General features: G+C 37.8%; 3 protein-coding genes across 8 annotated transcripts; 1 reads left to right on the top strand and 2 right to left on the bottom strand.

The window, feature by feature from the left end:
• Positions 1 to 2,937: 2,937 nt before the first annotated feature.
• LOC110942798 lies at positions 2,938 to 4,164 on the bottom strand. Its single transcript, XM_022184563.1, has one exon. It carries the CDS (start codon positions 4,162 to 4,164, stop codon positions 2,938 to 2,940), a length of 1,227 nt encoding a protein of 408 aa, XP_022040255.1.
• A 4,873-nt stretch (positions 4,165 to 9,037) lies between these two features.
• LOC110940154 (zinc finger MYM-type protein 1-like) lies at positions 9,038 to 16,305 on the top strand. Of its 3 annotated transcripts, XM_022181715.2 has the most exons (4): positions 9,038 to 9,207; positions 9,308 to 9,468; positions 14,417 to 15,586; positions 15,651 to 16,305. In XM_022181715.2, exons 3-4 carry the CDS (start codon positions 14,723 to 14,725, stop codon positions 15,924 to 15,926), a joined length of 1,140 nt encoding a protein of 379 aa, XP_022037407.1. In that variant the 5' UTR covers positions 9,038 to 9,207; positions 9,308 to 9,468; positions 14,417 to 14,722; the 3' UTR covers positions 15,927 to 16,305. The 3 variants fall into 3 exon arrangements, 1 of the variants encoding a protein (XP_022037407.1); XR_004894248.1 differs by lacking the exons at positions 14,417 to 15,586; positions 15,651 to 16,305 and adding an exon at positions 11,741 to 12,112 and having other exon boundaries at positions 9,051 to 9,207; positions 9,308 to 9,445; XR_002592863.2 differs by lacking the exons at positions 14,417 to 15,586; positions 15,651 to 16,305 and adding an exon at positions 11,741 to 12,112 and having other exon boundaries at positions 9,051 to 9,207.
• A 9,858-nt stretch (positions 16,306 to 26,163) lies between these two features.
• Positions 26,164 to 27,848, bottom strand: LOC110940155. Of its 4 annotated transcripts, none has more exons than XM_022181717.2 (3): positions 26,808 to 27,848; positions 26,491 to 26,706; positions 26,164 to 26,381 (listed from the first exon to the last, which is right to left on the bottom strand). In XM_022181717.2, exons 1-3 carry the CDS (start codon positions 26,845 to 26,847, stop codon positions 26,296 to 26,298), a joined length of 342 nt encoding a protein of 113 aa, XP_022037409.1. In that variant the 5' UTR covers positions 26,848 to 27,848; the 3' UTR covers positions 26,164 to 26,295. The 4 variants fall into 4 exon arrangements, with proteins under 4 accessions (XP_022037409.1, XP_035846584.1, XP_035846585.1 ...); XM_035990691.1 differs by having other exon boundaries at positions 26,491 to 27,022; positions 27,430 to 27,848; XM_035990692.1 differs by having other exon boundaries at positions 26,491 to 27,011; positions 27,430 to 27,848.

Here is a 27,848-nt window from a genome sequence, read left to right as displayed (position 1 = left end):
TGCTAGGAAAGCGAGGCTAGAATAAAGCTCTAGAGGCCCCCAACAAATAGTTGTCTGTCAGGAAAAAGAAACTAGAGCATAGTTGTCTGTAGATCTTGTCAGGCTGGGTCTTTAGGAGCCTTTGAACAATATTTATTTGTTTATTTAAATCTGAGTTGTCGGAACAGAATACTTGACTAGTTGTTATCTGTAATAATTTGTTTGTTATTTGGGACATGGTATGAGACGTGTTATTTTAAACTGAATAGTGATGATAATTGTTCTGGAAACTTCTGGACAATCTGTTTCGCTCAGTGCCATGCCCCGATGATTCCGCCATCGGTTGGGGTGTGACAGAAGGGTTTTTCACGGGTGTTGGCATGTTACAGCGAGTTGATGATCTGAGGAGGGAGAACGAAGGGCTCAAGAGTGATCTTAAGACTCCTTAAATCATTGCTGCTGAGCTTCGGTGTCAAGTGGTTGAGGCTGAGCGTAAACTACAGGAGGAGAAGGTACATAACCTTTCTTCCTCTCTCTCCCCCCTTTTTTTTGTTTGATTCTTTGTGGATTTTTGTAATGTCTTTTGTTCAGGGGGCTGGTGTTATGTTGGAGCAGAGACAGCGGTCTTGGGAGAGGGAGATGGCAGCTTTGGTTGAGGAGAAGGAGGAGTTGGCCGCTGAGCTGAAGCATCAAAAGGAGCTTGACTCTGTTTCTCAGAAAGATCTAGATGTGATGTATGCTGAATATGGAATGACGTCTGATGATAACCAGAGGTCGGCCAAGGAGAAGCATTGGTTAATTACCGAGGGCTTCAGAGCCTTCCTTACTGCTATCTCCCAGTCGGAGGAGTTTAAAGGTAGTTTTGAGCAGATCTACCGGGCTTATCGGGATGTGGGTTATCAGGAAGGCCTAAAGGATGGGTATGCCTACTCAGCTCAAGGTCTGGGGCAGGAAGGAGACCCCTCTTTACAATTCCAAGGCCAAAAAGCGACTGTCTAAACTGGATAAAGAGTTTGGAAGTAAAACCCCTGCCCTTGTTGAAAGGATCCTTGAGCATCCCATGATTTCTATTGACGAGCTGAAAGCCCTGCTGACTCCTGCTGGTCCATCTTCTCCGAAGCCTCTGTCTGGGGATGAGTCCCAGTAATTTCTGAACATTAAACTTGCTTCGATGTGGTTGTAATCTAAACAATTATGCACTCTAGGATACTTTTAACTTTTTGATGCTTGGGGGGAGAGTCTTTGTGTAGGGACTCTCCTGGTACTTAATTGTATGACTGCTAGCTATCTTTTGACTGTATCATGTCAATCTTGCTCTTGTTGTGTTTGTTGCTCTTTTTGCAGGTGCTCTTACCCGGAGTTTCTTGGAGATCCTTGGCTATTTATAGCGTTTTTGTGAAAATTTCACTAGCCAGTTTACTAGGCTTTCTAGCTTGTTTGTTTGTATACCGGTTCTTCTTTTAGGGTTAGCAAAATCCCCTGTCAAGTGCATGTATGTTTGTTCTGCAGTTTATACATAGGAAGCTTCTCTTTTCCGGTGTGTATGTGTTGGTTCTTTTGTAGTTTTCTTACAGAGGTGTTTTGTTTTCTTCTTTTTTTATGGTTTGTTTTGTAAACCAAGATCTTCTGTTCGAGGACAACCTTTGGACAAGTTTATAATGTTAGATTATGCTTTCTTTGGCTTGTTTGTCTGTTTTCTTTGGGTTAGCTAGACCCTATTTTGCCCCACAGTCGGGCGTTTGATATGTTGGGCATACCTTGTACACGTGTGTTTGTTTGTTATTAGGTTTATAGCTTTCCTGGGCACGTCTTCCTTGATATAACACCTGTTATTTTGCCAAAAGGAGACGAGTGAGTTGTACGTTGTCATTCATTTTTTAGGGACCAAGTCCTCCAGTACAAGTTTTTACAAAAGATTTTTTCTTGGGATAAGCCCTTGACTAGCAGTTAATCATTACAAAAGTGGCTCCCTGGCCGTTTATCCTTAAAGACTTTTTTATGTCTCACATGTGGTACTTCCTGAGTTGCATGAGGTTCCATGTTCTTGGGACCTCCTTGCCTTGAAGTGTTTCCAGCTTGCAACTTCCCTTGCCGTTTGCCCAAGTAACCCGGTAGGGTCCTTCCCAGTTGGGCCCTAGCTTCCCGGTGTTCTCTTGTAGGCTAGCTTCATTTGCTCTTAGGACCAAGTCCCCTGGGACGAGACTGAGTTTTTTCATCTTGGCATTATGATAGCTTTCAAGCTGCTTTTTGTATTTGGCCTCCCTGACTGCTGCCACTTCCCTTCTTTCTTCAAGCAAATTCCGGTTCATCCAGAGGTCCTGTTCGTTTTCGGCCTCTCTGAGCTTCATTCTGGCAGTTGGGGACCCTATCTCAGCTGGGATGACAGCCCCCGTCCCGTACGTTAAGCTGAAGAGGGTTTCCCCGTTGTAGTCCTTGGGGGTGGTCCTGTATGCCCATAGCACAAATGGCAACTCCTCCAGCCATCCTTTTTGTTTCCTCCCGAGTCTACCCTTCATTCCCTTGATAACGCTTTGATTTGCTCTTTCTACCAGTCCATTGCTCTGGGCCTTGGTGTATGTGCATCTGCTCGCACCATGGCCTGAAGGGTTTTCCAGCAAATTGAACACCATTGTCACTCAACAGCTCCTTTGGGACCCCGTATCTGCAAATGATGTTGTCTAGTACAAACCGTCTCATCTGTTCCCCGGTTATCTTTGCTAAGGACCTTGCCTCTATCCAGTTGGTAAAATAATCGATGGCAACCACCACATACTTAACCCCTCCTGGGTCTTCTGGGAACGGCCCAATTATGTCGGTGGCCCACTTCTGGAAGGGCCAAGACGTTGCAACGGGTATCATTGGGTGTTTATGGCGGTGCGTCATGGGTGCATGGACCTGGCAGTTGTCACATCTTTTGATCTCCTCCGATGTTGTCTCATACATTCTAGGCCAATAGAATCACGCATTCATCGCCTTTGCTACTACTGTCCTTGGCACAGAATGCATTCCACAAATCCCCTCATGTATTTCTCTAATTACATACTTAGCTTCTTCACTATCGACGCACTTCAAGGATGGGCCTAGGTATGACCTTCGGTAAAGTTCTCCATCAATCAACTCGTATTGTAAAGCTTTGACTCTTACCTTCCTGGCAGCCCAGTCTCCCTCGGGTAGTATCCCATCTTTGAGGAATATTACAATCGGTGTCATCCATGTCTCTTGTGCGTTTTCAATCGCAGCCACCTCTTCTGTGCCAAGAGAGGGGGAGGTCAGGACTTCCATTTTGACTTCTCTTGCTAGGTGATTGAATGCCACGGAGGCCAGCTTGCTAAGGGCATCGGATTTCCTGTTTCTCCCGCGGGGGATATATACTAGCTTGAAGGTCTTGAAAGCCTTGGCTGTCTCTTTCACTTTGGCTATGTACTGAGCCATCGTATTGTCCTTGGCCTCGTACTCCCCTTGGTACTGCTTGACTACTAGTTGTGAGTCAGTACTGGCCTCCACATTCCTTTCCTTCATTTTCTTAGCCAATGGTAGTCCAGCTAAAAGGGCTTCATACTCTGCTGTATTATTCGTATTCTCGAAATCTAGTCTGATGGAATAAGTTAACTCAACTCCCTCAGGGCTGATCAGTGTGATGCCCGCTCCGCTTCCTTCTTCGCTGGAGGCCCCGTCTGTGAATAGTTTCCATATTGCCTCCTCCTCCTTCTCTTTTTCTTCCCTCTCCAGGGCTTCCCATCTTAACAGTTCTTTCTCCTCATCCTCAGGGACCTCCGCCAAGAAGTCGGCCAGTATTTGTCCCTTCATGGCGGTTCTGGCCTTGAACTCTAAGGAATGTTCTCCCAATTCCACTGCCCATTTAGCTAGTCGACCCGATAATTCTGGCCTCCTTAGCACCTTTTGGAGGGGTTGATCTGTCATTAGGGTGACCTTGTGCCCTTGGAAGTATCTCCTGAGTCTCCGAGATGCAAAGACAAGAGCCAAGGCCAACTTCTCCAGGGGCATATAACGTTCTTCGGGACCCTTGAGGGTCCTGCTAATGAAGTATATTGGTATTTGCTTTCCCCCCCATTCTACCATCATGACCACACTTATGGTCGTTTTTGAGGCAGACAGATATAAAAGCAAATCTTCCCCGGGTACTGGGGTGGCTAGAGTTGGGAGCTTGCAGATGTACTCTTTCATTTCTTGAAAAGCGGCTTCCGCCTCCGGGTCCACTTAAATCTGTCTGTCTGGAGACAATCCTTCAGTACATTCATGAAGGGAAGAGTCCTGTCTGCTACCTTTGACAGGAAGCGGTTTAAGGCAATTAGCCTTCCATTCAGCTGCTGAATGTCTTTTAGGGACCTGGGAGATCGCATTCCAGCTACAACTTGAGTTTTCTCCGGGTTAGCTTTGATTCCGCCCTTAGTGACCACTACTCACAGGAATTTCCCTTCTTCTACCCCGAAGCAACACTTCTCGGGGTTCAGCTTCATATTTACATCTTGCATAGCTCGGATGGTTTCGGCTATATTGTCTATCGCCATCTCAGTTAGGCTTTTTATGACAATGTCAACGACATACACTTCCAAGTTCCGCCCCCGCTGCTCTCTGAAAAGGGTATTCATGAACCTTTGGTAAGTGGCCCCAACATTTTTCAGCCCGAAGGGCATTTTGGTGTAGCAAAAGGTCCCTTCGTTTGTGATGAAGGCGGTTTTTTCCTCGTCTTCCATTGACATTTGTATTTGATGTTATCCTTTGTAAGCATCCAAGAAGCACTTTAGGAGGTACTGAGATAAGGAGTCCACTTGGACGTCTATCTCCGGGAGGGGATAACAGTCCTTGGGGCATGCTTTATTGAGATCCTGAAAGTCAATGCACATCCTCCACCCCCTGTCTTTCTTCTTAACCATGACTGGGTTAGCAACCCAGGATGGATACTTCACTTCTCTTACTATCCCGGCTCTGAGCAGCTTCCTGGTTTCTTCACAGACGGCTCTCCTCTTGCTAGGACCCATGCTTCGTTTCTTTTGCTTTACTGGTCTTGCCCAGGTGTATGTGTTGAGTCGGTGCTCGGTCAGGCTTCTTGGGATTCCTGTCATGTCTCTGTGTTGAAATGCAAACACGTCTAAGTTGAAGAGGAGCAGCTCCTTGAGAGCACTCTTACATTTGTCACTCAGGTGGCTTCCCACCTTAACCGTCTGCTCCGGGAACCTGTCACAAAGGACCCACTCTTCGACCCCAACTTTTTGGGGTTTCTCAGACATCTCTCCCTCAGAGACAGAAGATACCACTTCGTAGGCAGACTTTACCCAAGCCAAGCCTTTTGGCGTTTGGAACACTAGAGTTCCATGTGGGGTTGATGCCTGTGCTTGCAAATAGCCAATCCCGGGTCTTCCAAGGATTGCATTATATTTTGAGGGTGCTCTGACCACTGTGAAAGTTAAATTTATGGTTCGGACACGATCCCCCACCCCGACTATAAATGGGAGCTTTATCTTTCCCAAGGGGTGTGACACACTGTTGTTGAAACCCACTAGGGGGATAGAATCTTCTTCGAGCCGGTCTCTCACATCCCTGCCAAATCTTAGGAAACAATGTTCATATATCACCTCTACTCCGCTTCCCCCATCCACATGTATCCTGGCTACCTTGTGCCCAGCTATTATGGCCGAAATGTTGAGGGGGAGCCGTTGTACCTCGTTCTCCTCCAAGTGTGGCATCAAGATGGGAGCTTTCATGCGGTCTGGGAGCCCAGGACTCTGGCCTTTACACTCCTGGTGGTGTCATATTCATCCCTTCTCCGGATCATGTCTACATCTGCCCTTCTAGGCTCCCTCACATCCTTCCCTTTGCGGTCCCCTCCTCCTTCCTTAATTTCCTTAACCAAATAAGCCAGTTTACCCGTTTTTACCGCGGCCTCTATTTCCCTCTTTAGGTACATACAATCATCAGTTTTATGACCGAATCCCCTGTGGAAGTCACAATACTCGTTCGGTTGTGCCTTTGGCCCTGGTTTTATGGGTGGTGGTCTCGGGAAGGAGTTCTTCACCCTCTCAGTGGCCAGTATTTCACTTGGAGTTTTGGTGAGAGGGGTGAAGCTGTCAAAGTAGGGGAAAGAGCCTCTCCCCTAGACCTATATGGGGAATACGAGGGTCTCGTTCTATCATGCAACACTCTATCAAGAGCTGGTTTTCGTGAGTAAGGTGTACCTTTCTCGGGAGGTTTAGGAGCTGGGTTGACCCTTCGGGGAGGGGTATCCATTTCTTTAGCTTTGCTGACCATGTCTTTGCCCCTGACGAAGGCACTGACCCTGTCCATGAGATTATCAAACGAGTGTGGGAACTCCTCCCCTAGTTTTTCACACAGCTGTGCATGCTTCAGTCAATTGATGAAGCTACTGATCTTCATAACCTCTGGGACATCTTTGATGTTCATGCTTTCCTTGACAAACTTCTCCATGTACTGATCTATCCGTTCATTGTCCCTTTGCCTTATATGCATGATTTCGTTTGGGTTTTTGATCACTTTTCTTTGCTGGCCGAAGTTCCTCGAAAACTTCTCACATAGCTCTTCATAGCTGTCAATTCCTCCTGGGGGAAGGCTGTTAAACCAGATCCTGGCTCCCTCTGTTAGAGTTTGCACAAACATGTGGCACCAAACTGGTGTAGGCCACCATCCCAGTTGTCCCGCACCTTTGAAAGCATGGAGATGATCTTTAGGATCTCTAGTCCCATCATACCTGTTGAAGTTTGGAGGTAGCTTCGTCTTAGGGGGCATGGGTGCTTCAGCGATTCTCCTGGTGAACTTTGAGATTTCAGCTAAGCCCCAAGGGAGGTAAGGCTGATCCAGAGCATCATCGCTTTGATTCTCCTTCTCCTTTTCCTTTCCTTTCTGTTTCTTTCCTGTAATGAGATCCTCTCTCTCCTCCGAGGACATCTGCCTGAGGGCTATCATAAAGGTTGCTATGAGGGCTATCATAAAGGTTGCTAGTGGGTCATTGCCACTGTTTTTGCTTTGCGGATCCACCCCTTCCTGGTTGGATGGTGTGTCAAAGGATAGTCTAGCCCTGAGGCTATCAAGTCTCTCCTGTCTTTCTAGATCCTCAAGATGTTTTTTCAACTTTTCCCTATGCATGGCAACAAAGTCTAGAGTGATGGCTTCCTCCCTTTCCAGGGTTTCCACCTGGTTTTCATTCTCTTCTTCGTGGGTAATGTCCTCCACTGTGACCTTATCACGATCGTTCTGCACCGTCTGGATGATTCGTGAGCTTCGTGGTGTTGCCATGTTGTTTCTCTCGAAATGGGTTATTACGACGTCAGAGTTTTGGAGTGGGAGCACCAGCTAGACTGAGGGTCCCACGGATGGCGTCAATGTCGAATACCCAAATCCCTGATGACGTTCAAAGGGTCTTCGCTGACGTTGGAATATCCCAGCTTTCGTTGCTACAAAAAAGTAAACCGTTAGCCTCGTTACGGAGGGCCCCGGGGGGGATCCGTAACCAAGCTCCGGCATGAGAATAAGTAACGTGCCGGAGAAAATGAGAAGCTTATTCCGATGAGTGTGATCACCGGAATATTTCTCAGTGGTGTGAATCTAATAAATGTGTGTGTGTGTATTTAATGTATGAGAACTATGGTCGGAATAAATGTGAGAGCATTTAGTGATACCTTAGACTTGCCTGCTTGATCGTTGTTCTTCTTCCTTATATAACTGAGAGACCTTATCTCACATGTGGGATATCAACAAGATGATCTAACGGACTCTGTCAATCTTCGGGGGGCTTAGACACGTGTCTGACCCCCAACGGTAAGATTTCCTCCTCATTTAATGTTTTTGGCTAAGAGGTACAATGCCAGCCAAAAGATCCTCTTCATGTCATGCATTAAATGCAGTCCTGTGTTCTCCTCTCTTTTCCTTCCCGCCCGTTTTCATATAAGGGAAACCTTAGTCGGCAAGTTAAACCGCTTTTTGGGCCTTATCTGTTGGGCCTGCATGGTAGCAGCCCAAGACGGGTAAATGGAGCAATCCATTGGCCCGTCGTCACAACTCAAAATTACAACTCTGTTCTTTAATATAATTTTTATTTTGGCTCTCTTAAAATTTTCCATTTTGGCTCTCTTATTTTTTTTAACTAATTTGTTTTCCTTCTAAAACTTACATAATAATAAATCTATCATCTAAATTTCTAACTTTTCACTTTTACTTCCATAGTTTTTAATTTTGTTTTTTTTTTTCCCTTTGTGTTTTTAGTTTATATCACGTTTACATGTTGCTATAAATTCGAAACGGGTAGTTGGTTCGTCACAACTTAATAATCGTACCGTATCTATATACGTTTCTTTCGTGTGCTTAAACACGTTAATGTCTCCGTGCCAACGCACTTAACGAACGATAATGTGCCCTTAAATGTCACGCCACAACGCGCGAGCACCTTATTTTCATTCTTTAACTTAAAAAAAATATTTCCTCACGTGCTTATTTTTATGGACATTTTGGTACATATTCATGTATCGGCATTGGACGTAAACAGTACACATTTACGTTTCGACCTAAAGTTTTCATAAACATGAGTCGGTTTAATGTAATACATTTTCATGCCTATTTTTATGTATGTTTTAGGTTGTTATACGTTTTGATGTAAACACTTTATTTTCTCACATGCTCATTTTTAATGAACACGGTCAATAATAATATGTTTTCGTGCTTATTTTTATGTACGTTTTTAGTTGGTTTATGATTTTACATACGAGTCACTATGCGTATTGATGCCACCAAGTCTTAATGAAAATGTAAGGGTTGTGTAGTAATTAGGTGGAACCCCACTAAATGAACCAACCCGGTTTGGGTTTTGTTATTTGATTTAAATGCTTGTATAAGATACGTTGATTTATATCGGATACGTCAAAACACACGTTTTTATATGGTTGACACATTACATAACGCTTGCGCTAATCTATTTGATGTTTGCGATGTACCCATGCCGCAACGCGCGTGACCTTATTACTAGTAACTCTTAAAGATAAAGGTCGGTGCAACAATGCACCGACATATTTACACAAATGCCCTCCTTGCAAATTACAATCCTCTCCCTGTTGCTGGTCACTGGTGAGTTCTAGAAGGGCAAGTACATTTTCTGGTTTCTCTTCAAGTTAGCCTTCTCTCTTCAATTCTCTTCAACCTTGCTTCTTTTACGCTTCTTCTTATGGATCTATAGTAAACAATTCTCCGTAGTCCAGGCTTGAGGTGAGTTTCTCCTTCTTTCACTCCTTTGTATACTTACTCTGTTAGTCCTCCCTTTTCTCCTCTCAGCTAACAAGTGTATACTCCATGTTCTTTTTCTCAGTTACAACACAAGAATCAAAAAATAAAACTGCATAAGAAATCAAGAAATCATCCAGTTTCGCAAACCCTAGAACGACTTCCACAAATGGGTTTTCTTCAAATCGTATAGAGGGCTTTGAAGTTGCAGCGATTTACAGAGGTAGGAGGTTTAGGGTTCTTCAGGTCAGTCTTCATATGCGTCTTCCTTTTAATTCATGGCCTTGGTTTTATTCTTTGATTATTGTCTTTGTTTTTTTTTTTTTTTTTTTTGCTGCTTCTATTTTGCCAGTTGATTTGTGTATTTTGAGTTTTGAATTTCATATGTGGTGGTCTTATGTCTGTTTATTATTGAATCAATATCATGCATGAAATGGTTGCTTTTATTTGAATACACGATGATTAGACACATTGGGACATTATTTAACAAATGACTGTTGATGTTTTATGAGTGTTTGCTTTAAAATTAGGACTTCGATTTGCCATACATCACCTATCTTTATATTTCTTGAATGCACTAATAAGATAGTGAGAGGTCTTTATTTTCTATATAATGAGTAATCACTATTTTTAAAGATAATTAATTTTATTATGTCATTAGAGGAGCGTTCAATACTAAACCAGTCGGTGTGACTGAGGGTTGATATACAAACCCGTGGCTAACTTGAAGTAAGGGAATCGTGTTTGTGGTTGCTGGTTTAGAGGGCATGTGTGGCTAAAGGAGCAACCAAATTGGTCTAAATATTGAGCTCACAGTGAGATGCATTGTAGAGCAATAAGGGTTTAATTAAAAGTTGAATAGGGTTGCTGATGTCTAGAATTGTCATTTCAAAGTTGAATATCATATCAGATGCACTTCATATAAAAAATGAAGATTTTATTTATTAATTTGCTATATTTTTACAGAAAGCTCCCAATCTCTAAGTTCGTCTTAGACTATAAAATAGGTTAAGTCACCCCTATCACTACAAGAAGGTGAGTTGGCGAGATGGAGACAATAACAAACTACCCGTTGCCATTTCGTCAACGCCAGTGGCGGATCTGGGGGCTGCCATGGTCAGAACCAAGAAAAATTAAGTGGGTGAAATAGATAGAGACAGTGTGTGTAGGCGGTTAGGTGCCGACGCGGTGGTGGTGTGGTTTAGGTGGCGGTGTTATGGTGCTAAACTAGGTGTTGGCGAGAGGTTCTGTGGTGGTGATGGGTTGTTGGTGTTGGTCTGGCGCTTGGTTTTGATAGCCAAGTTTTTTACTTTTATTTATATGCGTGCTATTGGGCTTATTAGGATAAAGAAAATGCTCGACTACAATAACAATACATTGATGTTTTATTATAGAACCGATAAATCAAATAGAATCGTTGTTATCAAAATTCAAAAGATCGCTTGAGCAATTTAAAGTAATTTAGTTGAAAAATTCTGCCCTCAAATTCTTTTTGTTACTTGACTAATGATATTATTTGTTTTGCGTACTGTTCGGTTTAATTTTTTTTTTTTTTTAAAAAAAGCTAGATGAAATTGCATGTTCAAGGAGATGGCCGGTGGCTACACTGGTGCTGTGGTGGCGGTAGCATGATTTAAAAAAGTGAAATGATTGTGTTATATATTATAGTTAATAAATGTTCATAATATAACTGGCCATATTTGTATTAATTGGTAATCTTTAATATTTTCTGGAAAAGAAATTAGATGCATTGTTTCACATGGAAAATTACCGTTTTATTCTAGGAATAATGAATTTTAATAATCCAAACTATTAGTCGTTGGCCGATAGCAGTCCTAACTTCACAAATGACCAGTGGTTGTCCCACCTTTTCACATATTGTAAACCAATGGACCTTTACTAAGAAAACCTTAATTTCTTTTTGTTCTCTTTTCCTTTTCTGTTAGTTAAGGTCCATTGGTTTACATTATTTGAAAAGATGAGACCACCGTTGCTTATTTTTTAAGTTGAGACCGTTGACGGCCAACGGCTAATAGTTGGGACTATTAAAATCCATTATTCCTTTGTTCTATACATGGTTTTGTGACATACATGACATTCTATGGGTCCATATTTGCAAAGTAATTAACATCTTCAAACATGAATTTATTATTTTATAGAGATTGTGGTAAAACTAATCTGATATGTTATGTCTTATAAATCGTTTAAGTAGATTATAATACCGTTTATTACATAGATTGGGTGTCAGTTTGATTTTTTTCATTGATGTTGTTAGTTATGGTATGCTACTGAAGGACGTCTAAAGTTTATTACTTTACAAGTGAGGTTAGATTATGAAATTTTACTAAATTTTCTTAACGTATGGCGTAGCCTTGAGTATACATGAGTTGTATAAATATTTGTTGCTTTTATGTTTGGTTTTCCCAATGAAAATGGTTTAAGGGTTGTTTCTTTCTTACAAAACCTAGCCTTAAGAAAGTTTTATGCCTTACTAAAGTTTTGTCTATTTCTTTTGTAGTTTATTAACATTTCATGAACAAACTCCGACAAGAAAGCATAGCACTTAAGCATAACCAAGACATGTAAAGAGACAGCAACAACCTTTTAGCAAACTTCAAAGCCTATGCCTGAAGTGGATAAAAGTAAGACTAACAAACGGTTTTTGCTAAAGTACAAGAATACAAGTCCTAAGGTACAGTAATAATAGGACTTGCCTCCTACGGGGAAAACTAGACAAGAAGGCCTTTTGTAACAACTTTAATGCCAACTAACGATTGTAATATAACCCCATTTTGTACCTATTAGGTGGAAAACAAGATAACAAGATGGCCTTTTGTTACAACTTTAATGCCGACTAATGAATGTAATATAACCTCAGTTTGTAGTTGTCTCACTAAAAATCATATAAACACCGTAAAAAACCATAATTCCGCCGGGCTATAAACAACCTAGAGGCCGTCGCCGCAACGCGCGGCATCTGGCAACATCCTAGTTAAAAATATATTCCAACGAATAGTAACTTTAATATTATAAAATATAGTATCTAATAAATAGTTAACTTTAATATTATAATATTATATATAGTTTTTTTATACTTTTATTATTCTAATATTATAATGATAAAGTTAACTATTTATTAGATTCTATATTTTATAATATTAAAGTTACTATTCATTAGATTCTATTTTTAATATTTCCTTTATTTTTTAAGTTTAATAAATTTCCATATTTTTTCTTAACTTAAATGATTTCTTTTTAGTATCACGTGTTAGGATAGGCTTGGTTTCAAACTTTCAACCGGTATTGAATCAGCACTGGTTAAATTGAATACATTTTCATATTTCTCTTAACTTTAATGCTTTTTTTTATCACGGGTTAGGATAATTCAGATTAAAATTACTTGGTAGTTATGAAATATTATTTCATTTTAATATTTTCTTCTCATATTTAAGTTATTACAATAAATTATTTACTTTTTTTTCATTATTGAATGATAATATAATATAATCAGCTTATTATTTATTCATATTTCACATACTAATTTTATAGTTATTTAACTTGAGTTTTCTTATTATTTAATTTTGATTAATAACCAAAGCTAACAAGGGTTAAAAATTTTCCTTATAAATAAATGTAATTATGGTATAAATACATGAAATAGATTTATAAATACATGAAAGAGTGAATTTCAAATTTTGTCCTTTATCTTTATAGTGAATTTCAGGCGGTGTTCTTTATCTTTTAAATTGATGAGTCTTGTACTTAATGTATTAAAATCTTGTAGGTTATATCCTTTAGCCCTAACTCAGTTAGATTTTTCTGTTAAATCTAGTCATATGACTTGCACAAAAGGATATTATTGTCATTTAAGTTTTCAGAGAATAATTTTGTAAATAAATTAAATACCTACTAGGTCCCACCCAAATCTCTCACCCAATCAGCCCCCAACCATCTTTGTGAGACCCACTACACCACCAACAACCATCTTCAACACCTTTGTTCCCCACCCCCACTTCTCCGATGAATTTATTGCAATAAGTAAGACCGTGGGGTATGGTGGGGCGTGGGTTGGGGGCATGGTGCGACACGTGGACTATGGGGCACCCAAGACCAAAAGCCAATTTCAAAGGGGTATGGCGGGGCGTGGCTAGCCCGGCGTGGCTTGGCCAGGTGTATTAAAATAAAAAAAATAAAAATCTAAAATTTAAACATGGCCCGCTATGCCCTAGCCAACAAGCCAATAAGAGCCGGCCACATAGGATCGCTAGCATGCCCCACGCCCGGCCTTAAACTTCCGCCCAAGGGGCCACGCCCAAACCCAAGTCCACCCGGGGTGGTGACTTGGGCGTTTCTCTTCAACCCACGCCCCAACCCCCAACCCATACCTCATAGTGTAATAGTAGCAATCAGGCAAAAGCTTGGATCAATCATATGAGTATTACGTATATGGAAGCGACACAAAATTATAGCACAGGGGCGGACCTGGCTTAATGTCAGGCGTAGCCCGGGCTACGGCTCAACTTTTGACCAGTAGTGTAAAAATTTTTTTTTTTCGATTTTTATACAAAGGATACCCCTGAACAAATACGAGGACACCCCTCAATTTTTTTTTTTTTTGCAAACCAATAATAAGCCTAGTTGGTGATAATGAATACAAACCAATAATAAGCCCAATAAAAAACTAAACAATAAGCCCAAATAACTAAACAATAACATATTAGATAAGCCCAAATAACTAAATAATATCCTAAAATTGAATGGGCGGCATTATGAAACGTCGACTAGAAGAGTCAGACGTCCAAAAAGTGAAAAAAAGATTGTTTGTGCTTGGCTGAATCGCTGATCATCTTTGAACACAGAGACAAAATTGGGAATTGGCAGGTAGCTCAAGGCTTTGATTCTTTGAATATTCAATATTGGGATTGGGATTTGGGAACATTTTGGCTGTGAGTATACTCATCGAAGTTCGAATATTAGTTTTAATGTTTTATTGTTGTTACTTGTTGTTAGTTGGCTGTACTAATCATCGACATTTATACAAATTTGGGAAATTTTTTTTTTTTTTGAACAACAGTTTAGTTCCTGTTACTTGTTATTGGCTGCTGATTATTGATTATTAGTTTGATTGTTAATTGATTATTTGATAATTGTTTGATTGTTAATTGATTGTTATTTGTTTGATAATTCTTTGAAGTGATGGCGAAACCAAATTCCCAAAAACAAGCTTTAATTGGAAACTTTTTCAAAAGAAAATACGAAGAAATTAATGATGATGATACAATTCCGAATGAAACAACTCCTCCGAATGTTGACGTTGATTCAAGTCCGACTGTTGATAATGATAATATCCAAGCAAATGATGTGGATGCAAGTCCGAATGTTGAAAATGATAATCCTACAACTTCAATTCCAACAACACGAGGTATTATTGATTTGAATGATCTTCCCACGGATCCATTTGATAGGCCACCTATTGCTAGTTATCACCCAAATCAAATAGATGACATGGTCGTATCTTGTTAAAGGGGCTTTCCAACCGCGTAGTCATAAGTTTCCTGTTAAAGACTGTTATGGAAAAAAAAGATGTTTTGTTGTTAGTTGGTTTAATAATTGTAGTTGGTTAGAGTATAGCATCAAAGCAGACAAAGTATATTGTCTATATTGTTACTTGTTTAAAGAAGATGTTGGTAATCAAGGCGGAAGAGATACGTGGTCTTCTAGTTCTAAAGGCTTTAGTGATTGGAGTAAAAAGGGGTCATTAAAGGAACATGTTGGGAATGTTGATAGTCATCATTCAAAGGCGGCACAAAAATGTCACTATCTCATGAATCAAAAGAAACATATGGATGAGAATATGAAGAAGTTGACTAAAGAAGAAATGATTGCAAATTATTATCGATTACTAGGTTCTGTTATGAGTGCTAGATTCTGTTTAGAAAACTCTTTACCCTTTCGTGGCCATGATGAGTCGGAAGAATCTAATTCTCAAGGTATGTTTCTTTCGGTGTTAAACTTGATTAGTACTAACCACCCGGAAATTGGAAAGTACACATTAGGGAATGCGAAAAAGAACAATAAATTGACATCGCCAAAGATACAAAAGGAGATTATTGAATGCTTTTCAAAGGAAGTAACAAAAAGCATTTGTGCACAAATTAAAGATGATGTGTTTGGGTTGTTGGTAGATGAATCCAGTGATGTTTCTTTGGAGGAGCAAATGGCTGTAGTTGTTAGATATGTTGATATACTTGGTGCTGTTAGAGAGAGTTTTATCAGAATTGTTCATGTGAAAGACACGGCTTCTACAACTCTTAAACAAGCCATTGATGATTTATTAGCAAGCAACCAGTTGAGCATAAAACAAGTAAGTAATAAAATTCATAGTTTCTTTACATTATTATAATAATCATTGTTTATTTTTGTTTTAGGTGAGAGGCCAAGGTTATGATGGTGCAAGCAACATGCGGGGGGAATTTAATGGGTTAAAAGCGTTGATTTTGAAAGATAACCCGTCTGCACATTACATCCATTGTTTTGCTCATCAACTTCAGTTGGTTATAGTCGCTGTTGCAAAAAAACATGCCGGTGTGAAAACTTTCTATGAATTCCTTTCCATGGTTGTCACTAGAGTTTCAGCTTCTTGCAAACGAAAAGATATGTTAAGGGAGGAAAAAAAAGGCGAGAGTGGAAAAAGAGATACTTGAAGGTGAAATTAAAACGGGTAAAGGATTAAACCAAGAGGTTTCCCTAGCACGAGCCGGTGATACGCGATGGGGTTCACATCATAGAACCATCATCAGTTTGCTTAGATTGTTTCCGGAAGTTGTTACCGTACTTCAATATGTTAAAGAAGATGGAGATTGCAGTCAACAACGGACAAATGCAAAAGGTATTCTATCCTATTTTAAAAAACTCGAGTTTGTTTTTTATATGCATTTGATGGGAGATATATTAAGTTACACAAATGCTCTTTCAAAACACCTTCAACAAAAAGGTAAAGATTTATTAGAAGCGGCCAACTTGATAAATGGTACAAAACGAGCATTAAATGATTTAAGACAAAATGGGTTTGAGCCGATGTTGAGTCATTTCGTCACACAATAAGCGATGATGATAACTTTGAAGACTTGAATGGAATAAGTGATCTTGCGCGTGTTATGGTTGAAACGGGAACGCATAGTTCTTGTCCTACAGTTTATCGGGTAGTTAAGCTAGCTTTGCTTTTACCGGTGGCAACCGCAACCGTTGAAAGATGTTTTTCGAAATTGAAGCTTGTGAACACGGATTTACGCAATCGAATCGGTCCGGAATTCTTGAACAATGCTATGGTTTGTGCGGTCGAAAAGGATTTTTTAAGTGAAGTAAAAGACGACGATGTGATGGAACGATTTTAAGCTATGAAAAAAAGGAGAGGACAAATCTATTAGGTATTTGCTTTACTTTATTTTATGTATTGTTGTTTTTTTTTAATATTGTAGGATTGCACGGTAAAATTTTTTTTTTTTTTTTGGCATACCCCTGAATTTTTGTTCTAGTTCCGCCACTGTTATAGCACATAAAAGCAGCCACACACATAAGCAAAATAATATTTTAAAAAGTGTATTTACAGTGGATAATAACGGGGAGTGGTGCAACAACTATGATAGGAGACAAGAATTAGGGCATGTTTGGCTAAGCTTTTTGAAACAACTTATTGACTTATTGGCAAGTCATAAGCTCTAGAATAATGTTTGGCAATGAGGGTATATGTGAGGGGAAAAGTGACTTTTCCAAAAAATCACTCCATACTGACTTTTTCAAAAAGTCAATAAGTCAATAAGTTGTTTCAAAAAGCTTAGCCAAACATGCCCTTAGAAACAATTTGCAGCCACCCACTCACAAATGTAGCTACAGCAGTAGGTGACAGAGAGAGACGGTGGTTGTTGTTCTTCCGCTGCGACCCACCACCAGCGACCATTCCAGCGACGTGCTCTGTCTCACTCACACACACACTCTCTCTCTACTCTTTCTCTCTCTCTCTCTAGCGCCACCACCACCCTCAGACCAGCACTACCACCGCACGACCCCAATATTTCAGCCAAAAGCTTGATTAAGATTCAAAACAGAACACGTGGAATCATTAAATTACACAAGTTATGTGTTTAGGATTTTTGATTTCTAGGGTTTTGGTTTTGGGGATTTTTTTGGAGGAATTGTATGTGAATAGATAGATGGGGGTATGGGGGATCTGATATCGGCTGCAGGGCCAACCCATATATGTTAAGACCCTAGGCACAGGCCTAGGGCCATTCTAGTTCAAGGGCCACAAAATTTTCAACTAGTTTTCTTTTTACTTGGCCCCTATTAAAAGTCTAGCCCAAATTCTGATAACCCAATACCCATAAAGAAACTTAAAACGCTGAAACGTGATCTCCCTATATGCGGCGCTACACAGTAAACAATACTTCAGATCTAGTCAACCAGTCCTCCATGCGTGCGACGATTCGATGAACATTCCCGTTAAATGCGGCGTTGGTTGAGTGATCTGAAATCCTTGCAAATCGGTTGAAGATTACACAGTAGGTAAGCACAAAACATCAATTGAATATTCTCGTTAGGGGTAATGATAATCATCGCAAATCTTAAATCCTCAATCTCAATTGAAGATTACAATAGGTAAAAACTATTGCTCAACCTCTTGATTTTCGTTTATCAATCTTGATTTTGCTCAACCTCTTGAAATTGCTCAGCATATCAAGTAATGATAACCAATTAAGTAAGGGAATTCAAAACTATACAGTTTGTTATTTTTTAATAAGTTACTTCAAAATAAATATTATTTGTTTCTTATGAAAACAATCAACTCATATTGAAAACATGCTTAAATCTTTATAGAATGCTTAAATCTTGATACTCACGGTTGATTATTATGCGATTGAGATTTGGCACTTTGGTTGGAACTTGGAATGCAGAAGGCAGCAAAACCCAATTCAAAGAAATAAAAACTAAGAAGAGTGAAGAAATTGGCGACTTGTATTGGATATTGGCACCTTCAAGTTGGCTATTGCACACGTAAGTTTAGATTTCAATTGCTATTTGTTAGACCACCCGTAGTGGGGCGTGATTTTTAAAAAAAATTGAAAAAAAACGTCCCAAAACGCCCCCCTCCCCCTCCATTACATTAGGCGTTATGGGGCGTGTTTTTTGAAAAAAAAATACCTTTGGCGTTTTATTTAAAACGCTTGCACACAACCATGACCAACCAATCACCACTCACATGTCTGACAAGTTCATTTAATGCCGCCCACTTTTGCAAAGGAGTAGCAGCTTTCTCTTTGCCCCAACCAATGAGAAACTAGTAAGTGTTTTTTTTTTTTTTTTTTTTTTTTTTTTTTTAATGATTGGAAGGGGGTTATTGGCATAATGCCCCACTACGCCACTTTTGCTATAATGCCCCATCGCTGACTAGGATGACACGTGTCGGATAATGCCCCATGGTGGGGGCATTATAACGCATTACCACTACACATGGTCTTAGGTAATTTCAAACTTCAATTGTTATTTGTTAGGGAATTTCAGATTTGCTATTAGTTTCTTAAACATTTGTTTAGCCTCTTAGGGAAGTTGATAGCATAAAAGAACTTGAATACGAACAATTTGTCTCAATTAAAGTTAGAAAATATATAACTTTCAAAAAGAAAAAAAAACTAACTCCGCAAATTATAAACTTTTTAGTTTATAATTATCGGTCCTAAGCCCAGGTAGGAGGAAGGTTTTGTTATTAAATATGTTGAAAAGGATAATTTTCCAAAAGGGTCTCCACTTCGTAGTTCGCTTAGGGTCTCCAAAAACGTAGGAACGACCCTAATCGGCTGAGTCATATATAGATGAAATTGTGAAGGTGGAGTCATGGGGCCGGTGACATCCTTTTAGGTGGAATGTACAGAGAAAGAGATGGTGGAAGGAGGCTGTGGTGGTGGAATGTACAGAGAGGCTTAGAGATGGAGTTTGTTAGAGAGAGAAAGAGATAAGATATAATTATCTATTGCTATATAATAAATTATTTATTTTTTAAAATTTATTATTTTAAATAATATGGTAAAAGTACAAAAATGCCCTGATGTGCAAGGCAGATGACCAGATTTAAACAAACATATTAACTAAGTTAGGCCCAAAGGACAAAACGTGTATGATTTGAAAACATAAAGTACAAAACTCGTCAATTTTAAACATAAAGGACAGCGCCTAAAAATTGGTATAAAGATAAAGGACAATCTTTGAAATTCACTCTACATGAAATGGATGTATAAATAAATGAAATGGAGGTACGAATACATGAAATAGAGGTATAATTACATGAAATGAAAGTATATAACATGAAACACATGAAATGAAGGTATAAAAGCTAGAAATATATGAAAATATAAATGGTTCGGTTCGGTTAATCGATGCTACAAAACATAATCGATAACCGACTTTCGGTTAATTTCGGTTCGGTTTCGTTGGTTTTCAGTTTGGTTTCGTTTAACGGTTTGGTTATTGCTCACCCCTACCTCAAACAATAAAGACTGATATGACCCTTACTTCTTAAGAATGTTGAACCTTTGCTCTTAGAGTAAACTTCCCGGTGCAATTCAAAAAAAGAGTAAAATGTCTGGTTGGTCCTTGTGGTTTGTAATTCTTGCAGAGTAGATCTCGAGACTTCAATAATTACAATGTGATCCCAGTGGTTACAATTTTTAAACTTGTGTGATCCTTATCACTAACTTATTTTAACTATCTCAGTTAAGTGTATGAAATGACTATTTTAACCCGAGGTCAAAAATAAAAATACAAACAAATAGATATAAGTGGGCCCCACCCCCATCCCACCCTTTAAGAGCCACCCCCATCACATCGCCCAGACCACCACCACAGTGCATTACCATCACCAACCACCATCGATTGCTGGGTTTTGAAGGTGATATCAGTTCCAGGGGTCATGAGTATGTCAGGTAATCACTTTATTTGTTTTTGTTTTCCAAACTTACACTCTGTTCACGAGTTTCATTTAAAGAGAGAAGAGAAAGGAATGGGAACTTGGAGAGAAAAAAAAGAAAAAAAATGTGATTTTATTTCGTCTTCCCGAGTTTAATGAAAATGAAAGGAAAAGAAAGGAAATTGAACATGTTTTGTGTTCCCAAGTTCGGAGGAAAAGAAAAAAAAAGAACAATTTTACTATTATACCCTTTTAACATAAAAAATCTTAATATCTTTCCTAACTCCCTAATATATAAAAGGCCATCATGGCCGTTCCTAACTAGTTTGGTAAAATCATACCATGAAAACACCTGCCTAAAATTAACATGAAAATCAAATAAATAAGTTTCCATCCACGTTCCATATATTTACACTATTAAGCATTTGTTTGTGGCAGAATGAAAGAATATTGTGAAACACAATCTATCCGTAGTTTGTATTTCAATTATATGGCAAAAACGTAATCATGTATACAAATTTTGCTTAAAATGGTATCTTTACATTTGTTTGCAAGAACCAAAAAAAGTGATGCATTTATCTTTGGGAGAAAGAGCTTTTTTTCTTTTACTGAACGAGAACACAAATGCAAAAGCTAAGAAAAAAAACGCAATCAATCTGCTAGATAATGACTATAGACCAGTACTGGACCAAGTTCTTAAAATCCACTGTAGCATTGGCTACATCTCTAGTCATGAACCACTTCACAATATGTTGACTACAGACCGTACTACTGGTGGACTAAAGTCTGCATCTTCGATCTATTAGCAGGAGGAAAAAATGAACCTTTATGAAACACCAACCCTCTCGTTTCTACAATAACAAAAGACCATTTATCATGAACCGTTAGTTTTTTATCACACAAATTATAATTGCTGTTTTTTATCACACAAATTATAATTACTGAGTTATGGAATATGTTAAATTTGCTTGATTTTGAACTTTCCAAGTCTCTGAAGCTCATAGAGCATGAGTAAAGCAGTAGAGTCGAAAGAGCTCTTCTTATCTGTTCATGGCTGACCTATGAGTTCAATAACAACATAATTGGCAATAGTCAAACTTATACGAGACTCAAAGATATTAAGTGCAGTTCTTCTATCCTTGCCTTCTCCCTTTTCAGTCGGAATTATGCAAAATCATGATTCAAATTATTAATTGAACAATAGCTCGCCTTTTCATGGATCATGGTTCCTTAAACGTCATTCAAGTTCAGAGTTTGCTCTCTTAGTTGTGTGTGTATTCTTCTCTAGGGTCACTGAATTCATAAACACACTATGATACTATCACTCAAAACAATATATTAGGGCAAGTGCACCCATCGTTGTTGTAATATAGTATTGGAAAGATACATCTAGTCCAATCCATAAAAGAGTGGTTTTGTTGTTTTAAAAAGCATTAAATAAAAGAAGTGGAAAGGATATTTGGTTTAGAAAAAAAATTGCAAGAGAGAATCACATGGGTTCACTTCCCCTTTGATGATACCGATGACTGACTGATGACTGACTGATTGACTATGAACTTCCAAAATTTTACTATACGGATATAGAAATATCCATAAACTTTAGCTAAAGACTCATCAAAGTTTGTTTCCATAAGTGACCAAATGAACTTAGCCACTCATGGATTTAATGATAGACATTACCAACTAAATTGGTTTAGGTTAAACACTACAATATTAAAAATGTTTTTAAGCATTCTTAGAATCTTGAATTACTACAAAACCAAAGTGGGAAGTGGTAAAAATTGAGAGTAATTAGAGAGAGATGAAGAATTAAGCAAGGAAAATGGAAGGAGGAGCCTGAATTTCTAGGCTGCATATGGAGACCTGACATAGCTCGTGGTCAATGTTAAATCCTTGCAAGTATTCATCCTTTTGTGGTGTTGGGGAGGCACGACCCATGCCTTACAGGTTTAACCATTTTCAGCTTTGTCTCGTCGAGATACTTAAGGTTGTAATATTATGGTCCCTATAACTCATTTCCTAGCCCGAGATATGCTTATGTGAAGTTTTCGGCTTTTTCTAAAGGTACCATCACTTTGTCTTAACTTGAGGAGACCCTTATTTTGTCTTGACTTGAGGATCACGCATGGGGCACGCCTTGCACACACGACCCGTGTCTTGAGCTGCAACTTGACATTATTTTGATTTTCTTTGTTTTTTCGCTAGTTTGTCATTTTGCGGCTCGATTGTCATGAAAATCAAAACTAAACAAATTGTTACTTGTCTACCAATATTACAAGAAAACAATCTAAAACCGGTTATAAATGATGTGAAAACATGTTTAATTGTATGCACATCAGTGTACAACTTCAATTTGAGGAGGAGGGTTGTAAGGCTTAAAAGTTCAAATGGAAAATTTGAGTAGTGTAAATTGAAAATGATATTTTAATGTGGTAAAAAATAATATGATTGGGCCTATACAGGAATAAATAAATTAGGAAAATTACTTGTTTGTTTATTTTAGTCTTACCATTGTAAGACGGTATAGAAATCCTAGAGGTGGAATCGGGGAGCTCAGGTTGGGTCCCCAAGCTCCTCTTGATTTTGGCACGGGACCGCGTGGGGGTGGGGTATCCCCTTTCATTCCCATCTAATCTAAGCTGGCACATCCTGAACCCTCCCCGAACCACACACTGGATAGCCTTGGTGTACGACCCGTATAACTCATAGGTCGACCTTTTTATTCTCTTACGACCCATATAATTACAACCCACCAACACTACAAGAAAATGACTTGCATACGATAAACTTTTAGCTACGACAAGACCCCGACATAAGCTGGATGGATTTTTTTTTCTTTTTTTCGACCTATCCCGACGGTATATCGTCGCAATAGGGTATACCGGAAGGGTGAAAATAGGGGTGCCATTTCTATTGTTTATCCCGCCGCCAAGTTGGTAAAGAGTAGGCTTGTAAATGAACCGAACGAACACAAACATAGGCAAGTTCGTGTTCGTTCATTTAACTTTAACCGAACACGAACACGAACATATGATCGAACACATTGTTTTGTTCGTGTTTGTTCATTAAGAAATCAGGCATGTTCTTGTTCGTTTATGTTCGTTCGTTTAAAGCCTAAACGAACAGTTCACGAACATAAATGAACACAAACGAACATAAAGATAAAAAAATTTAACTAAATATATTCGAATAAACATAAATTAACATGATTTAAAAAACATAAACGAAAACAAATGAACGTAATTGAACAAATAAAAAAAACACAATTTAACATTAGGGAACACAAACAAACAAGTCTAATATATTACAGTTCATCCAAAAACACATCTAAATTATGGATTACAGATACTAAAATTAAGTAGTTATTTATATTAATATTAAGTAAGTGATCAATTACGATCTAAGAAGAATTTTGAAATTTCATTTTTTTATTACTAGAAAACTCAATTACTAATTAGTTATATTTATATAAGTAGTTAGAAAACCTAATATTTATATAAATATAACTGTTTATGTATTTACTAAACTTTAAACGAAGATAAGCGAACGTGGATAAATGAACAAAAACGAACGTTCACGAACATAAATGAACGAACACAAGGTGTATTTATGTTCGTTCATTTAATTAAACTAAACGAACAAAATTTTTCGTTCGTGTTCATTCGTTTATTAAATAAACAAACATAAACGAACTTTCCGCCACAAATCTAGTAAAGAGTATCTTCTTTTTATTTTTCCATTTCCTTTTCTATTACAGGACCGGAATTGATTTATTCATAAGTTAGTTGGGAGAATCATTAGGCTTCAGATTTTCTTTTCAAAGGGTTCATATTTTCCATCACTTATAAATAAAGCCAAAGAAGTTGTATGTGTTAGTACCGAAGACATGATTTGTGTGTGTTTAAGTGTTTTGTCTTATTATAGAATTCTGAAAAGAGAATTTATCTATATATTTTTTTTAATGGCTAAACTTGCATGTCATGGAGATTGAACCATGACCTCCACCTTAACTAATTCACCAACACTATTGGGCTATTCCCAATGGATGAATTTATCTATATACTAGGTTAGAACCCCGTGTAATACACGGGTTGAATAAATGTAATTTCATATCCTAATTTTTTAAATAAACCAAATTATCAATCATGAAAACCAAACTTTGTATTAATATATAATTATTTTTCTTTTCATTAATTAAAAAATATTATGTCGATTTTATTACTTAATTTATTAATCAAATTGTATATAACTTTCAATATTATCTGATATATAAAATTAATAAAAAAAATTATTTCTAACATACGTTATATAATTTTAATTACTTGTGTAAATTGAAATCGATACTTATCATAATTATTCGAATTTGAACAATTAAGTAGGGACAAATGGGAAAAATACGTTTTAGACGGGAAATTCATAAAAAGTGTCATACGTCCACCATTTGATTTCTTTTATTATATGGTAGTATAGATATAGAATAATTTATAAGGTATAATTTCATTAGTGAATCATGATTGTGAGCATTGGCGAAGTATAGAAGGGGCGGGAGGGGCACCCGACCCCCCGAACTTTTCGCTTAGTAGTGTTATATATGTAGTTTTCGCATAGAAATTTTTGGGTATATACGTTTTCGACCCCCCGGTTCCATAGATTTTTTTTGGTATATACGTTTTCGACCCCCCAGTCATTCGGGTCAAGCTTCACCACTGACTGTGAGCGTTTGATATAATATTTACTTATCTTTTCTTTCACAAAATCAGGAACGAAATAAAATAGAGTTTGTAATAGAATATAATTTTTTTCATCAATTTGTGACTAACACTTAATTTTAATTTTAATGTATTATTTATTTAATTCCTTGGGACTGGTTATAAATTGTACTAAACTTACATTCTTTATTCTTTCTTATCTTTTGTGACTAAAATAAAACAATCACAAAAACTTTAAATAGTTTTACGACCGGTTTATTAATGAAAATAAATTTTAGTTTATCTATTAGCATGTGGTATATAATTTTAATTTTAGTTTATTATCTATAAAACATAGGCTAATATGATGACATGTGTCCTTTAAATGATTTCTTTTATTATATAGTATAGAAGATATAGATAGATATAGAAGTATATATATAGAATTATTATATAGTATAGATGTGACATATCCTTATTTTGTGAGATACAAGATATGAAGTTGTTTTCAATTAATTGTATCTTATTAAGGGTGGACTCGTTAACTAATTACTACAAAATGTATATCTTTCATTGCGATAACGGTGCTACACAAATATTATATTGTATAGTTCTATCTATTAATTTAAAAAAGAAAAAATTTGTGATAGCCTTTCACTATTTATTTATTTATTTTTTTATAAATTTATCTTATCAATAGATTTACAATCAAAATAAAATTCTAATATAATATTTAAATCTTTTTAATTTAAATTTAAAATTTATCAATAAATTATTGATGCCCTCATTGGATGACATGTGTCCCAAATCAGGTTTCTTTTATTATATAGTATAGATATAGATTAAAATTAGAAGTTTATCTATATATTAAAATTAGAAGTGAATGAACAATAGATTTAATATTATTTCCTTTTTTATCTATATATTAAAATTAGAAGTGAATGAACAGTAGATTTAAGGCTAGTGGGTATGGTGATGGTCCATCCTTGGAGGATGATCCGCCACGTAGGCGCCACGTCATAGTTCTCCCAAGGATGGATCATCCTCCAAAACTAGAGGGCATGGGAGGATGGTCCTAGTCATAGTCCTCCACCACTTTTATGTTTTTTTTATTTTTTTAATCTTCAACTTTTTTTAACATTTAACAAATAAAGTAACAAAATATTTTCATTAATATTAAAAAACATTACATAAACTTAAAAAAAATTAAACTTAAAAAAATAAATTTAAAAAAAACATAAACTTAAAAAAAATAAACTTAAAAAAATAAACTTAAAAATATCCTAATATATTCCAATAAGCTACTAGTCTTCGTCTTCCATGTCGTGGTCGGGTTCGTTTTGAGCGTTGTTCCAAATGACACAATAAACACACATAATCATTAAACTAAAGAAAAAATATTAACTCTCTAAAACAAAAACTAGCAAGTTACCTGTGACTTAGTGAGAATTTTTTATTGAGACCCTTGGTAAAATCAAAACGCAAACCCTCAAAATGTTCAGGCTTCAAGGACACTGCATAAGATACAAATCATTACTTAACCTTGCCAAAAGTCGAGTTACTGTACTCACTCACATTTCTACTATGGAAAATCGCATATGTGATAGTTAATGGACTACGTACCTTCAGAATCGCGTATTGGTTGACCTACAAAATTATTTACATGGTCGCTCATAGTACCAAAGATCCAACCTTTGACAAGTTCGTCATATTGGACAATCATGTTATCCTCTGGAAAAGGATTTTCAGCATCAATGATATGAAGCAACACCTGACTTTTTATGAGGCAAAACATCTGAGCCTTCCAGATACGATAGTTGCTGCGACCTGCAAGCCTCACTGAAACGAAGTTGGTGACGTTAACTGGTGGTCCAACGATTGGAAGAAACTTATCGGTCTCAAAATGAGTGTATAATGTTGGAAGAAACGGGTGGTCCAACCTGTTGATACTGCTACTGAAACTACTACAGCTTCTTTCATCACTTACATTGCTGCTTGTACTTCCTCTACACATACTACTCTTCCCACTCTCCACAAAATCGACACGCGCGCTCCCGCTTGTCTTCCCGAGGCTGCTGTTCCCATCACTCGCTTTATCCGAAACCGAGCTGTTCTTCTCACCGATCTTTTTTTCCTCATCCAAACTAACACCAACCTTACCACTTTCAATTGTTAGTTTGGAAGCCAGTTTAGCTTCCAAATCATCTCCACTTTTAATTTATCTACTTTTTAATTTATCCTACCCCACAAATCAACAACAAGATTGATGCTTTGCATCTGATCAACCATCACAAAAAGCCCCAATTTTGGTTCTTAATCAACAACCACAAAATGCGGTTCATCCGATCACACATTCACTTTCAATTACCAAACAACAACACAAATTAACCTCCAAAACCAACATCAAACATTAACACAAACACAAACATACTTAAATCACACATCAAACAATAAATCAAACCACCCAATTCAACATCTATTTTTAGCTTTAAAGTGGCAGATCTGATCATAATACTTTAACCATAAACATTCAAAAAGTAACTAAACTTAAAACCAATATACCTGAGCAAAAAACAGCGGATAAGAAGAAATGTCACCGGAATAATCAACAGTGGGCGTAATGTCGCCGGAGCTCTTTATCAACACCCACAAACCCAAAATCACAGAACTACAACCAAATAGCTACCAGAGGAACCAGATCGGAGAAGGTGAAGAGGATCTTTCAACAGTTCGATTTAAACAATGACGCTGGTCTCAACCGACACGATCGGAGAATGAACCAGATCGGAGAAGGAGAAGGGTTTGATTTGGATTTGGGGTTTATTGAGTGTGTTTTGTCTTGTAGTGGATCGTCCTCAACGTCCACAAGTCGACGAGGAGGACGCTAGAGGTTCGGCGACGAGGGGGGCGAAATGCCTGGACGATCGGCGACGAAGGGGGACGATGGGGGACGATCCTCCATACCGTGGAGCCTAATATTA

Source organism: Helianthus annuus, chromosome 5, assembly GCF_002127325.2.
Source record: "Helianthus annuus cultivar XRQ/B chromosome 5, HanXRQr2.0-SUNRISE, whole genome shotgun sequence".
In the NCBI taxonomy this organism is placed as follows: domain Eukaryota; kingdom Viridiplantae; phylum Streptophyta; class Magnoliopsida; order Asterales; family Asteraceae; genus Helianthus; species Helianthus annuus.
Note: the sequence above shows the minus strand (reverse complement) of the source record. Positions and strands in the feature narration are given on the sequence as shown.

Excerpts from the sequence above, each read along its gene's own strand:
- LOC110940155 (XM_022181716.2), bottom strand. The coding sequence starts at position 26,881 with ATGTGTAGAGGAAGTACAAGCAGCAATGTAAGTGATGAAAGAAGCTGT. Across the intron at positions 26,382-26,490 it reads ACCAATACGCGATTCTGAAG|TGTCCTTGAAGCCTGAACAT; the intron begins GTACGTAGTCCA and ends TATCTTATGCAG.
- LOC110940154 (XM_022181715.2), top strand. The coding sequence starts at position 14,723 with ATGACATGGTCGTATCTTGTTAAAGGGGCTTTCCAACCGCGTAGTCAT. Across the intron at positions 15,587-15,650 it reads ACCAGTTGAGCATAAAACAA|GTGAGAGGCCAAGGTTATGA; the intron begins GTAAGTAATAAA and ends TTTTTGTTTTAG.
- LOC110942798 (XM_022184563.1), bottom strand. The coding sequence starts at position 4,164 with ATGAAAGAGTACATCTGCAAGCTCCCAACTCTAGCCACCCCAGTACCC.